Source organism: Dendrobates tinctorius, unplaced genomic scaffold (genome assembly GCF_039654945.1).
Source record: "Dendrobates tinctorius isolate UK_male_01 unplaced genomic scaffold, ASM3965494v1 ptg000105l, whole genome shotgun sequence".
In the NCBI taxonomy this organism is placed as follows: Eukaryota; Metazoa; Chordata; class Amphibia; order Anura; family Dendrobatidae; genus Dendrobates; species Dendrobates tinctorius.
Window position 1 is genome coordinate 8,529,819 of NW_027361773.1, and position 15,149 is coordinate 8,544,967.

At 42.5% G+C, this 15,149-nt stretch overlaps 1 protein-coding gene across 3 annotated transcripts in view; it reads left to right on the forward strand.

Annotated features, from left to right (window-relative positions):
• Positions 1-2,607: 2,607 nt before the first annotated feature.
• SFMBT2 (Scm like with four mbt domains 2) overlaps positions 2,608-15,149 on the forward strand; it is a 371,940-nt gene continuing 359,398 nt past the window's right edge. Inside the window, exon 1 of one of the 3 annotated variants that reach the window (XM_073589037.1) lies at positions 2,608-3,127. In XM_073589037.1, the coding sequence (XP_073445138.1) occupies positions 3,081-3,127 (47 nt within the window). In that variant the 5' untranslated portion in view covers positions 2,608-3,080. Of the gene's footprint in view, positions 3,183-15,149 lie in introns of all 3 variants that reach the window. The other 2 variants (XM_073589038.1, XM_073589039.1) reach the window with 2 other exon arrangements.

Genomic DNA, 15,149 nt, shown 5'->3' on the forward strand with positions numbered 1-15,149 from the left:
GTCACATGCAGGCATTCTGGGATATCCGACTTCGGCGCTCGTTTTGCCGACTGCATGGCCGACTTCACGCTGTGGTCGGGTTGCGGTCGGCGAAACCCAACTTTGCCATAAGTCGGTGACTTATGAATGTGGCAGTCCTGTTTCGCTCAACTCTAGTTAAAAGTTATTTTTTCATTCCTATTACGTTTGGGACATTACTAGCACTTGTTTTGCCATCCAGCTTGCCCCATTGCAAGAGGATTGTGAACACCACAGCAGGGTTTTTTTTATACTTTCCTTCGTTAAATAAGATTTGGTTCTGGTGATCACCTAATCAGAAGCACATTAAGTAGAGTGAGGTGTTCTCTGGTTGGAATTCAACTGACACTGGAATGGAATGGCTGTCAGACATGTAGAGAAGCTGATTTTTATAAAACTGTGCAGTCGTCTCTTAGTTTTTGCCAGAGATGTATATATATCTATATCTGTATATACAGTATGTGTGTACCTGTCTGTCATATATGTGTGTATATATATATGTGTGTGTGTATATATATATATACAGAAACACAGATATATATATATATATATATATACACACACATATTGTATATACACACACACATATATATATATATATATATGCACACACAGGTGTATAAATATATACATATAACTACAGAAACACATTTATACACACACATGTGAAACACATATAGCTGACACACACAGATTATATATATATATTCGCACACACACACAGGTGACACACACGCATACAAATATATACACACAGGTTCACACACAGGTGACACAAATAAATGACACACACACATACATATATATCATACATTATATATATACAGTACTAGCTGAAGAGCCCAGCGCTGCCCGGGCATAGTAACTAACTGTGGTTAGTTATAGCAAAATATAATTATCCTCCATCCCATAGTCCCGTGCCCACATACCCATCATACATATCCACGATCCCATAGGCCCGTGCCCATATACCCATCATACATATCCACGATCCCATAGTCCAGTGCCCATATACCCATCATACATATCCTCCATCCCATAGTCCCATGCCCATATACCCATCATACATATCCTCCATCCCATAGTCCAGTGCCCATATACCCATCATACATATCCTCCATCCCATAGTCCCGTGCCCATATACCCATCATACATATCCTCCATCCCATAGTCCCGTGCCCATATACCCATCACACATATCCTCCATCCCATAGTACCGTGCCCATATACCCATCATACATATCCTCCATCCCATAGTCCAGTGCCCATATACCCATCACACATCCTCCATCCCATAGTCCCATGCCCATATACCCATCACACATATTCGCCATCCCATAGTCCCGTGCCCATATACCCATCACACATCCTCCATCCCATAGTCCCATGCCCATATACCCATCACACATCCTCCATCCCATAGTCCCATGCCTATATACCCATCATACATATCCTCCATCCCATAGTACCGTGCCCATATACCCGTCATACATATTCGCCATCCCATAGTCTCGTGCCCATCTACCCATCACACATCCTCCATCCCATAGTCAACCATTATGACATCATAATGAGCGGCGGGGCTTGCAACCTATGATGAATCAGCGTCGCCATGGCAACCATTATGACAGCATATTGAGGGGCGGGGCTTGATACGCACACACTGCTTCCCCATTATGTAGATAGGGGCAAAATTGTTTGGTGAATTGGAACGAGCGGGGTTAAAATTTCGCCTCACAACATAGCCTAGGACGCTCTCGGGGTCCAGACGTGTGACTGTGCCAAAGTTTGTGGCAGTAGCTGCGACGGTGCGGATGCCAATCCCGGACATACACACATACATACACACACACATACATACACACATTGAGCTTTATATATTAGATATATATATATATACATACACACACACACATACGCACATTGAGCTTTATATATTAGATATATATATATATATATACATACACACACACACATACACACATTGAGCTTTATATATTAGATATATATATATATATATACATACACACACACACATACACACATTGAGCTTTATATATTAGATATATATATATATATATATACATACACACACACACATACGCACATTGAGCTTTATATATTAGATATATATATACACACACACATACGCACCTTTAATACCTTCCTGCAGCTGTGGCTGCTCAGTATCGTGTACAGTGTAGGTGTTACAGCTAGCCCGGTGTATACACTGCACAGTGGGGTGTCCCCAGCTCCCCACTTCCACCAGCATTTCTCCTTGGTGGTCTGTATTGATAGGACCCTCTGTGCACAATGTCATCAGTGGTTACAGTGCCGTCACTTTGGGTCGGGGCTTGGTTTCTTTCCCATCGCACTATTGTTAGCACTACAAATCCCAGCATGTTTCCCAGGACACTGATCACCTCTCGCTTAATTACATGATACATATTTATGGAGCCGTGTGACCCTCGTAGTGAAGTGGCAATAAACACGAGTGGGGGTTCTCTGTGGGGAAGTCTCTGGCAGGTGTCGGCCATACCAGCAGGTGATTAGTGGGAGCTGGCACCTGCTGGGGGGCTGGCGGAGCACCGCTGGACTCCAGGGATTCCTCGCACTGGTGATCGTCCACAGCCGCGGAGTGTGGCGTGGCTGGCATGTGAGCAGCTCGGTGAAGTAGGACGCACGGCCCCGGACGATCGCTGGGAACAGGGAGTGCGAGCTACAAGAGGAACCCGAGCCTGTGACCTCCTCCGCTGACGTGGGCGCTGACGATCACGGAATTAAGTGGAGGGCCCATTGGGGAGAGAGGGAGTGAGACACAGGCTGGCAGCGCAGGAGCTGCTTCTGTCTCCGCGTGGATTTATCACAGTGGAGCTTTCCCACCTTGGATTATTGTTTGCTTGTGGAGTATGTGGATTACCCGAGGAGATGACTCCATTCTGATCGCTGGCTGTACGGCTCTGACTGACAGCGCTGGGGATAAGTGGAGGGAATCCATGTACCTGGAGCCCACTTACTGATCGGAGTGGGGGCTGTGTAGGCCACTTGTGGATCACCAGTGGATGCCAGGAGGAGTTGGAAAGCAATGCATTGGCTTGTCACATGCCAGGTACAATCCTCTCTATTCCTCCTAGAGTGTAAGCTCTTCTGCCAAGAACCATCAGGTTTGCTGCAAAGAATATTTCTAGTTAGAGTTTTTTTGCTGATTCTATATTATTAGTATAAATGATGTCTGGAATCATTGCTGGAATATTCCTTGCTACAGATATATACCAACCAATGAAATCTGCCTGCTGGGTCACTTTTTATTGTGCCTTGGAATAAATTCATAATCATGTTTCATCTTATACTGAAAAATATCATAGAAATATTGTAATCAAATGCTTAGATCTCCAGGTTACTGTATGGGAATTATGTAATGGTCTAGTAAGGCCAGCAAGAACTAGAACTATAGAACTAGCTCTAATCCAGCACCTCCTATTAAACATTACACCAGCTTCATGATAAATTGGCCACATGGTGGCGCCGTCTCAGTTCTGTAAAGTTTAGCATTCAGTGCTAGTTTTGAGCTTTTGGTGAGTTTTTGATGTCAGATTTTCTGCACCCGTTACGTAAAATAGGTCACCTACATTTTTTCGAAAATACGCAGCGTAAAAAAAACTCATCGTGGGAACGCAGCCTTATACAAATGCCAGTCAGTATTGTGCAGATGCCTAAATAGTAATATCTAGTGTCATCAGTGGGTGCAGGATTATTTTGTCTTTTAGGCTTTTACTAATTTCTAAAGCATCTAATTTAATTCATTGCTTATGTGCGGTGATGTATTTTGTTGTTCGGTGCTAGAAAGTAAATGAAGACATATCTCACCTTTATATCGTATTGATAATGTATGGGACATTGTTTACAGTTCTACTGTCTATCACTCTACATACCCCATAGAGGGCAGTATACCAACTACTTTGGCGTTATGTGTAGCTGACACTCCAAGCTTTAATCCTACCGCCAGTTTCTTGTCTTGTGTGTCCGGCAGAATTCATGGTTGTTCTTAGGCCGTCATATTTGCTGTTGGCTTGGGATGGTTTCAATGTCTTCATGTTGTCTGCATTAAACACTTCTCTTTACGGGGACTGTGTGCACAGAAGCAGATTGTGCATATACTTTCATTGCTTTTCATTTTGTAGTGTTTTTTTTGTGTGGTTGCTATTGGACTTTAACTCCAGCCTTATAAATAAACATAAGGTATCCATTATCCAACCACGAGAGGTTCCATCATGAGCACCCGACCTTGTCTACTAAGTATTCAATCCTCCCTGCTTAGGTCATGTTGACTTTAAAGCTTATTTGTTAAACTATATAGACTTTCTTAAGGAATCACATGGCTGCCAATGGGATCATCCCATCCTCTACCCTTCTTTTTCTGCTTGTTAGTGTTTATAATGTAATTTGTATTACCTTTGTTTCACAGAACCACCACTGTAGAGACCAGATTGGTTTTCCTTTTGTTTACGGATTTTGGATGTTCATAGCGACCTCTTCTTTTTGAGAAACATGGGGCCCCATTGGTCACTTGCACCTTTTTTGTCTTGTGGTATTCACTCATTCCTTTTGTGTTAAATTCAAGAATTTTGGCCAAAGTTAAAAAAAATTTGTCTCTTCTCTCCCCCGTCTTTAACGATGTTGGAACTTTTCTAGTGCAAAACTTGGCACATTTTCCAACGTTTTTGGCATACATAAAGTGGCTCCGTGGATGAGGGGAGACTGGAGAACATTTGTGACTGTTTGAAAAGCCAAAAACATCTGGAAACCCTAAACCACGTTTATACTGGCAAACTAAAAAACAAAACAAAACAAAAAAAAACACCAAAACAGGCAGCCACATACAAAATAAAGGTTAAAAAGTCATCAATGGAAAGATGGATTTGGAGTGAACAATAAATAGGTGCAAAACACAAAAATCTCAACAAAAAAACAGGTGCAAATGAAATAATGAATCAGGCCCATGGTTTTATTGGTAGTTCCGAAACTACTTACAAACACATATTAACATATGTTTTTCAGAAGATGCAAAACATTTACAATATATATATTATACCAGCAAATTGTGCTCAATAGGCATGTGAAACACCCATGAGTCTATCAATGAGTAGTTACAAAGAGAAGAATTATGTCACACTGGCATATTAAGGATAACGTCACCGGGAATAATTACTTTGTAAGCTGCCAATACTGTCTATGCATTCTTTGTAGAACTGTGACAAATCTGTGTACTTACAAGGAACCATGGTCATTTACTTGAGCTAGTGGTACAATGTACACACTTAGGCCATGGATACGCATACTTTGCCATTTCCATGGTCCGTTCCAAGCAATATTGTGATTCATTGGTACAAGGTATAAATTGTGGCACGCTTTAAAAACCATAGCATAAAATATCCACCTTTCGGCTCCATTCACACAAAAGCATTTTTGTAGCTTTAAAGAACAGCCTAAATATGATGTGTTTGTTTCAAGCAGTTACTGTGACATTCTCTTTTATTCGTACATTTTTAGTATGTGTTTTTCTTCTGATAGTTTTGCATTTCCATGGAGAGCCTATAGAGAAATGATTGAGAACAAAAGCCAGAGTAAGCTGTGCGAGAAAGGATACAGGGTTTTTCTTTTTTTCTTGAAAAATGGTGTTTGAGGCCTTAATACACTTTGAGAGGCAAATATCATATACAACGCTAGATTCCCGATTCATGGTAAAAGCATAAATACATTGGATACATGTGTAATGTCATCTTTGGTGACAGATTCTCAAGCTGATGATCTGAGCTTTCAGCAGACAGATTTAAGAGTCTTCCCAATTGACAGCTATCTGCAAATACAACGCACAACGGAGTGTGATGGATTTAGACATTGATGCAATAAAAGCAGCAGTTGTGAATTTGTACAATCCTTTCAGTGCAGGATCTGCTTGTCTTTGGGTGCACATTACTGAAGGCTGATCTATGGAAAACCAACATCAGATAGAATGGATTTTAACGTGATTTATAATATCCTTTTCCCTGGATCCCCCTCTCTCCAACAAAATAGGTGGCAGTATGGGGCAGATCTGGTTGTCTCATGTGGATGGGCAGTTTTACACTGAGCCCACATTATTGCTTTCTTTGGCATTCAGACTCATGGGTTCTAGTTTCCATCAGATTTTAACAGTCTGGTCATGATGCGATTTTTTTACATGAATTGTTATCTGTTTTTCTGGTTCATACATTACAGCTGGTGTCAGATCGAGAGAACTAATTGAAACCAATGTCAGTTTGTCATCAACTTTTATAATCAATTTAGATTAGTTGTAGTGCATAAAACTAGTAAAGCAGAAGTCATTAATATCAGTGTTTAGCAGCACCCAGATGGGCTGTATTCACACCAATGATTTTTTCAATTTACTCTTTTACTGCATATTTTGAAAAGAAAAAAAAATGTAGAGAAGGGAACCTAATGCCACCCAAATTCATAAGTGATTTAATCAGGATCTGAATTTTTTTCATTAAATGAATGAAACCTTTAAATAAAGTCCTCAATTTATTATTATTAACAGAGTCCAAAAGATTAATGCAAACTAGTATCATGTTAGCTGTATAGCGACCAATATAGAAAAAGTGATCATTTGTGAGGCATTAAGTAGAACCTGTCAGGTCCGATAAAACTATAAATCTGCAGATATAGGGATAATCTGCAGGTTAATAACAATAAGAAGGTACCCGGCCACAGTACTGAAAGTGTGGCACCTGGGAGAAAATTAACTTTATTCATCCCAGGAGCCGCCGGCTTTCAGTCATGCCTGCAGCAATTCAAGTCACCGCTAACAACATTGAGAGCGGCGACTGCAAGTATACCCCAGTACTTTGATTCATGTCTCGATCTGCACGGATGCACTGCTGTCAGTCAGTGCCGGTGTTCACAGCAGCCACTCTCAATGTGATGAGCGGTAATTGTTTTGGGCATAACTGAAAGCCGACGGCTCCTAGGAGGAATGAAGTTCATTTTTTTCAGTACTGTGTCTGGGCACCTTCATAATTCTATCATTGTCAGTTTATTTCTATATCTGCAGGTTAATACCATGATCGGACCCACGTAAAAGGTTCCCTTTGAGCATTACATGGTGGTCACTCAAATGACTAGCCTTCTATGTAATACATTATCTGGGGATAAGCGCAAGAACAGTTCTTCTTGCTTCTATAGGTACAGTTGCTATGTAGTAGCACCAACATATTCACATTCTTATTAAATTATGATATTAAATAAGTTAACACTATTTAGATACATGTGGAATGGGTGGATGGTAATTTAGGGAAAATTCTAGAACACTTTTATGCACAGTAATATTTTTGCTGCAGTTTTTGAAGAAGATTTTTAGAGTCACAGCCACAACTGGATCCAGAAGAAAGGACAGGTATAAATCCTTCCTTTAAAAGGTCCCAGTCCTTTTAAACCCATCCTCGGCTTTATCTCAAAAAGCTGCATAAAATTACTAAGTGGAACTTGTTATATGATTTGGGCTAGAATTTGGAGCATTTTGGATACATTTTAGTTTTAAAAAACTTTTATAAAAGACCTAGCACTATTCTGAAAGCATTTTGTGCCAAGTCCATCTTTTTTCTTAATGCATCAAAAGAGGTGCAACATTTTTGTTCTTTAGCCATATTCATCACATGTGACTTTTTAAAAAATGTTGCTCAAAATGTAGCAAAATTCCTGTAACAGGAAGGTGGCATGGGAAATCAGTCCTAGCTAGAAGTCTTACATCTAAAGACAAACTAAAGTTTATCAAACTGTGTGACACTTTCACAAATTTGGTGCAAATAATGATAATACAGCCAGAAGGTAACCTGGCTTAAAATATTACTCTCTTGATAAATTCTTCCTTAATTTTCTTCTGCTCAGATGAACATCCAATCTATGCTTGATTTTAGTGAGCTTGCCTTAAAAGAAAGTAATGCAAAGTGTTTCCTTTTTGTAATTCTAAAAAAACCCAACATTACGGATGCATTCAAATCTACCACATACTTCATTCAAATAGGGAAAAAGCAAACACAACACGTAAAGCTTGGACAATTTGTGCAATAAAGGCAAGAGCCAGAACCTATTTGAATACAGAGAAGTGATTATATCATTAAAATGATATTAAAGTTTATATAGAAAATACACTACATGGACACTGTGACGCTGAGTCACTTCTCACGGACAAGTCGTGAGTCTGGGCTGTCAAGGAGTGCGAGGTCAAAAGTGAGGAGGGTACGTCATAAACGCAAGGAAGAGACAAAGGCATAGTCAGGTAACGGTCCGAGGTCAAAATACCAGGAGTATATGAGATCAGAGCAAAGGGATTCAACAAACAGAACGCAAGGCGCAGATCGACAAACCACACATAGCTGAACGTACGTCTGGCAGAGGTCTGGGACAAAAATCCCAGCTATGTAGCAGAACAATCACCTGGTACAATGAATACCTGGAGACAGCCAGCACCTCCCAGTCTCCAATTGGACAGCTGAGCTGTCAATCAAAACACAGTTCAGCATGGCCCTACACCAGACTGGAAGACTGAGCTGTCAATCAAAGTAATGACAGCTTCAGCACACCCCTTTACAAGATTGGATGGCTAAGCCATCAGTAACTGCATCCCAGAGACCCACTTCTTACACTGATAGGAGCTTTTAAGGCATTCCATTCTAAATCCATAGGTGTTAATATGGAGTTGGTCCTTGAAATTTCCAGTCTTCTGAGAGGGCTTTCTACAAAATTTCAACATTTTGGAGTGTGTGGGAATTTTTGTCCATTCACAAAGAACAGAATTTATGAGGTCAGACTCTGATGATGGATGGGAGGGCCTGGCTTTACAATCCTATCCTAGTTCTAGCTCTTCTCAAGGGTGGGTGTACGATGGAGTTGGGGTCAGAACTTTGTATGCTCAGTCAGGTTCTTCCACACTATGCACTAGGGCACAGCCATTCTGGAGAAGAATCTATTCCTGCAAAGTTGGAAGCACACAATTGTCCAAAATATCTTGGCATGTTCTGTAACTTGGTTGTCACTTTGTGGCTAAGTTGCTGGGGTTCCTAAATGCTTCAACTTTTCAATAATACCAGTCACAGGTGACTGTAGAATATTGTTACAAGCAGACTTGTTACACCTGTGGCTCCAGTTACACTACCATTGTCATTTCAGGGTGCTATTTAGAACAACTTATTAATTCACAAATGCTTTTAAAAGCAAAGTGCATGGCTAGTGACTGGATTTTATATATCTGTAGCAATGGGGTGGAATGAAAGAGCAGAATTCATTGATTAAGAAGAGTGTGTCACCCAACGTGTAGGAAAGGCTAAGTGCAACACAAATGGATAAGGGAACCAAACACTAGGGAAGGGGGGAGTGGAGACCCCTAGACAGATCTAACGTCACCCTGTCTGCCCTATCATCCCTATATAGGTTCCGCACCTATCACTCAGCAGAATACCTAATCGCTGCCTGACCCTGGCAATAAGCCCTGCATCAGGAAAGGCAGGATGTTCACTAGTCAGTCCCCACTACTACTAAAGACAGATGGGATATACAAACAAGGAGAACGTCCTCCAAACACCAGAGAGGAAGAGGACTGCTATAGCTCCAAGCTGCAACAGGGAAGTGGAAATAGAAATATCAACTGCCCCTTTCCAGCAGCAAGCTGGAAGTAATATACACCCCTGGGCCCCGATCCAGGTGTATCAACTAGAGCCGGGGGAGGTTGCCACTGGGTCCTAAAATCAGAAGGCTCAGGAAGAAGTCTGCAAAGCAAACTGCTGAGACCTTCTGCAGTCAGATGCAGAGAGACGGTCTGCAGCCTCTGACACACCCGTGACAGAGTGTCCCAATACTCTTCTCCCAGTGTAATTCAGATTCCCAAAAAATATAAAAATATTTAAGAGTCCTACATAAATGGCTATATGGCGGTCATTACACATTGCTGCGTGATGATATAATACAAATAAATGAACATTTCGTATACTGCGGGTTATGGATCATGATGTTTTTCTATGACACGCTTGATTTTATTGCCATGCTATTAGTGATGTAATTGAAGGGGGAGGTCACCCCCAAAGCGTTGCACAAGTGTGCAGGCGTCCTGTCCATCCTTGCACTGTCTCAGCATGGAGTTTCTCCAGTGGATCTAAAGCAATGTCTGTTATTTTTTGCATATATATCCTTGTTAGACTGGATTTTTTGCATTTTATTACATACATTTTTGTCTACTTGAAGAATGCATTTATTGGGTGTTGCAATTTATGACATTTGATTTTGCTGCCATTCTGATAGAGGTGTATTTAAGGAAGTGTTAAAGGGAATCTGTCACCCTTTTTTTCGGCTTGCAGCTGCTGGCATAGACATCGGGGGCTTATCTACAGCGTTCTGTAATGCTGTAGATAAGCCTCTGATGTAACCTGAAAGATAAGAAAAACACGTTATATTATACTCACGGAGGTGGGCGGTCCGGTCCGGTGGGCGTTGCGGTCCGGTCCGACGCCTCCCTTCTTCATGCGATGACGTCCTCTTCTCCCGTCCTGTAATGGCTGTGGTGCAAGCGCACTGTCTGCCCTGTTGAGGGCAGAGTCCTGCAGTGCGCAGGCGTCGGGAGAGGTCCGGGCGCCTGCGCACTGCAGAATTCTGCTCTGCCCTCAACAGGGCAGAGCAGTGCGCTTGCGCCGCAGCCATTACAGGACGGGAGAAGAGGACGTCATCACATGAAAAAGGGAGGCGTCGGACCAGACTGCAACGCCCACCGGACCGGACCGCCCACCTACGTGAGTATAATATAACGTGTTTTTCTTCTCTTTCAGGTTACATCGGAGACTTATCTACAGCATTACAGAATGCTGTAGATAAGCCCCCGATGTCTGTGCCAGCAGCTGCAAGACGAAAAAAAGGGTAACAGATTCCCTTTAGGGCTTTTTACATGCTTTGAATCAGAAGACATTTTCGGACAGGTTCAGAAGTGATATCCTATTGTGAGCCATGTGACATACCTGGTACATAACCTTGTAAACTAATTACAGTAACCTTATCCTGACATGATCAGACATGTAATGTATGTGCACCATTGTACCCCACACAGGGCATTACTACATGTCCCTATATATAAAGTAACACTTTGTATTGCATACTTTTATATTTGGTGCAGGGCTTCTGTTTGCTCTTCAAATAGAATATAAATATCCTTCCTACAATAAGTGACAGAAAATACAAATTAAGTTGGATTTGTACTGTCACAGGTGGATACTGATACCTGATACTGTATAATTAGATTACCCCCCCAAGGACAGAATATCCCAGTATACCTAACCTGTAGGATAGCACTACAATTATATGTTCTCTGCAGCCTTCATGGGGAAGTCTATGAAACCAGGAATAAGATGTGCTATAAATATTGTGTAGCACCACTTTATTTTATGTGATAGAATAACATCACTGTAGTGTGTTAGGCTATGTTCACATGTTGCGTTTTTTTCTGCAGGCAAAACCTGCTCTCTTGGCAGTGAAGAAGCTTCTCACAAAAAGCAGGTTTTGTTGCATTTTTTATTGTCTCGTGTGTGCTGATAATGTTTAGTGCCCCCCCCCCAAAAAAAAAAAAACAAAAAAAAAACCAAAAAGGCAACAAAACCTGACAACTGCATTTTTTTCTCACTTACTCATTGCTTTCTGTGGGTGAAAAATCGCTGCAAAAATGCTGAAAAGACACTGAAAGGAGTGACATGCAGGAGTTTTCCAATGCAGTCAGGAAAAAAAAAAAACCATTGCATGTGCATGAGATTTCTGAAATCTCATAGCTTTTGCTGGTACTGTAAAATGCAGCCTAAAGTTTGCATAAAAAAAGCAGCAAAAACTCTACGTGTGAACATATCCTTATTATAGTATTCTGGCCAGCAGTTCTCTACGTTATTTGATTAGTGGATGCCATTTAGGTTTAAATAACTTTATCCTTTAAGAAGCTTTCCTACTAAAATAAAAAAATAAAACATACAATCAGGCATTAGGTGCTTCAGAATTGTGCTCTGCTGTGAAGTCTTTTCCTCTTCGGTTATCTTTGTCTGACAGACACTGTATTTGCTCATGTGACAATCATTATCAGGCCAGGGTCACGCTTGGGAGAAACTCGCACGAGTCTCGCGTCTCAATACCTGACACTGATACCGACACTCGGGACCGGAGTGGGCGGCTGCATGTATTTCTATGCAACTGAGCGCTCCGGTCCCGAGTACCGGGTATTGAGACGCGAAACTCATGCAAGTTTCTCGCAAGTGTGACCCCGGCCTTAGTCAGTGTTACAGCGCCCATACACCATGCATACTGCACAGCATTGCTGTATGTAGTTACATGAGTGCGGGTGACATGTTTATTAGGCCACATATATTCCCTAATTCATCACCCCTGTGTCAGACAGCACAATAATCATGGAAGTTACACTGTTCAGCCTTATTTCTGTGACCCGTCTTTGCTTTCTGTCATTTAATAGGAACCGTCAGGCTGAGTGCAGATGGACTTTTTGGCCCTGCGGATTTTTCCACGCAGAATTGAAGAAATCCGCAGGTCAAATGACCTGCATTTTTCCTGCGGATTTCTTCCATTTTTCCTGCGGTTTTATTGCGGTTTTTGTGCGGTTTTCCACTGCGGATTCTCCCCTGCGGATTTGGTGACAGGGGAGATGGAAAACCGCACAAAAGAAGTAACATGCTGCAGATTTTGAACCGCGGAAAAATCCGCAGCGTCTGCACAGCATTTTTTTTTCCATTAATTTCAATGCTACTGTACATCACAATGCGGATATGCAGCGTTTCTGCGCGGAAAAATCAGCTGCGGTCCGCTGCATATCCGCATCGTGTGCATACAGCCTCAATATTTAGTCAAAAGAGATAGAAATCTGTCTTGTTCATGTGAAGAACACTCTTGTGCATGGTAGATTAGCAGGCATGGCTAAAATAACTGACTGCATTCACACACATTTTTTGTTCTGTAGAAAAGAAGCTGTGTATTAAAGCACCAGGAAAAGCTAGGAGATTTCAGAAATGTCGTGCACACTTGTTTTTTAAAGGGAACCTGTCACCAGAAAAAACACTATTAACCTGGAGATATGGTGTTAATTTGCAGGTTAACAGGGTTCTGAACCTGCACGACACCTGTGTAAGGGGATCGGCGAGGCAGCGGGTACCTGCGTGCTGGGTCCTGAACTAGACAGGCTGCATCCACTGTTCCCGGGGGGAAGCCTGAGTCAGCCAGACCTTCCCCTGGTGCCTGGGAGAAGCTCTAGAGAGGAAGGTCTTCCTGCTGTCGGAGGGGGGCGGAAGAAGAAGAAGCAAAAGGGTGCGAAGGTGGTCAGCTTGGCGCGCGGACAGGTGAGCGGTGCGCTCCGCTCCCCATCCTGACACAGAGTACCAGCGCTGCAACAGGTTGGGCTGCAGGCGATCAGAAGGGCAGGGACTGCTTTGCTGAGGGAAGCAGTGTGCCCAGCAGCTATCCAGAGAGAGAGAGAGAGCTGTACAGAGCAGAGCCGTGTAGAGCCATGCGCACAGAGCAGAGCCGAGTCGGGTGTTGAAGCAGCAACAGAGAGTAGTGCTGTCGCCGGGATCAACAGCATCAAGCAGATCAGCATTGCTCGCCGCCAACAGCGGGGACGTGAGGTGTGTGTCCAGTGACCTCTAAAGAGACCCAGGTGCCATACACTACGTGACCATGAGTACCGCACACGCGCTGCCCAGGAGGGACCGCGTATTAGACTGACACTTGCATCCTGACGTTGTCAGCAGATAGTTGCCCTGATAATTGTGATCTGACTGCACCAGTGAAGATAGTTTAGGAGCCATGTAGGGCTCATAAAGGGCTGTGACCCGTGCCTTTGTTAGCCACCTGCAGTATATGGACTAAGGGCAGTGGAAGGTACCGGAGACCGACCACTGCCGCCAGAAGACAGAGCATCGTCTACGGTATACTTCCGGAAAAGACACTGCGCCGGTGCTATTGAGTTGGCAGCAGGAGCTGCAGTTTAAGGACTTCCTGACACACGTGCTAATGAACTGCCGATATCGGAAACGTTGTTCTCCTCTTCACCATATCCTTTGCCTTTTATCCCTTGTTTAACCCTTTACCTCCCTGCATGGAGAATTCCCTGTTATTAAATCTGTTAACCCTTGCTTTATCTCCTGTCGCCACTGCATCTCGCGTTCCTGCGACTTCTACACCTGCACTTAGCCGGACACTGCTGGGAGAAAATTAACTCTTTTCTCCATGGCAGCATTCCAGTTTGTCACCTCTTGGAGACTACACAGCGGTGGCTGTAACTGCGTCCCCCGCCCTGACTGACTGCTGGTCCCAATGCACAGGGAGTGTCAGTCAGTGCCAGGGGTATGGTTACGGCCTTTGCTCTGTAGTCTCCGAGCGGTAACTGACCCCACGTTAGGGCCGCCCCTCTAACTGAAACCGGAACGCTTGCCAGGGAGAATAAAGTTCATTTTCTGCTCACAGCATTCGGCTAAGTGCTATAAGTAAAAACAGTATTACCTGCAGGTTAACACCAGATGTGCAGTTCAGTGTTTTTTCTGGTGACAGTTTGACTTTAACAATTGCAGTGTTTTGTAAATTTGCAGAATGTCAATTCTTTGTGTTTTTTCATCAACAGAAAGCAATGAGAAAGTGCTAACATGCAGCCAACAGGTTTTGCTGTGTTTTTGATGAATAAAAAACTAACTTTATTTACATGTACTGTAGACAAATCACAGATAATCTTCAGCAAAAACTGCTTTTTTGCTGCCAATAGAGCAGGTTTTGGCTGCAGAAAAACACTGCATATGAATATAATACACCAATGTCCCACAATATGCAACTCTGGCACTTCCCAACATCAAATTATATATTTTATTGTTAACATGGATTTTTAATAATTTAATAAAATAAGGTATGTATTTTTAATTGAATCTGGGACTCTTCTTTCGGCCATTGATTATGTAAGTCCGATTTTGGTTGGTTGATGCATATGAATATAGTCTTCGGCTAGGTCTAGATTATGACATTACACTAAAAAGGCATATGCAAGATATTAATAAGAAGGACAAGTCCTATTAAGTTTC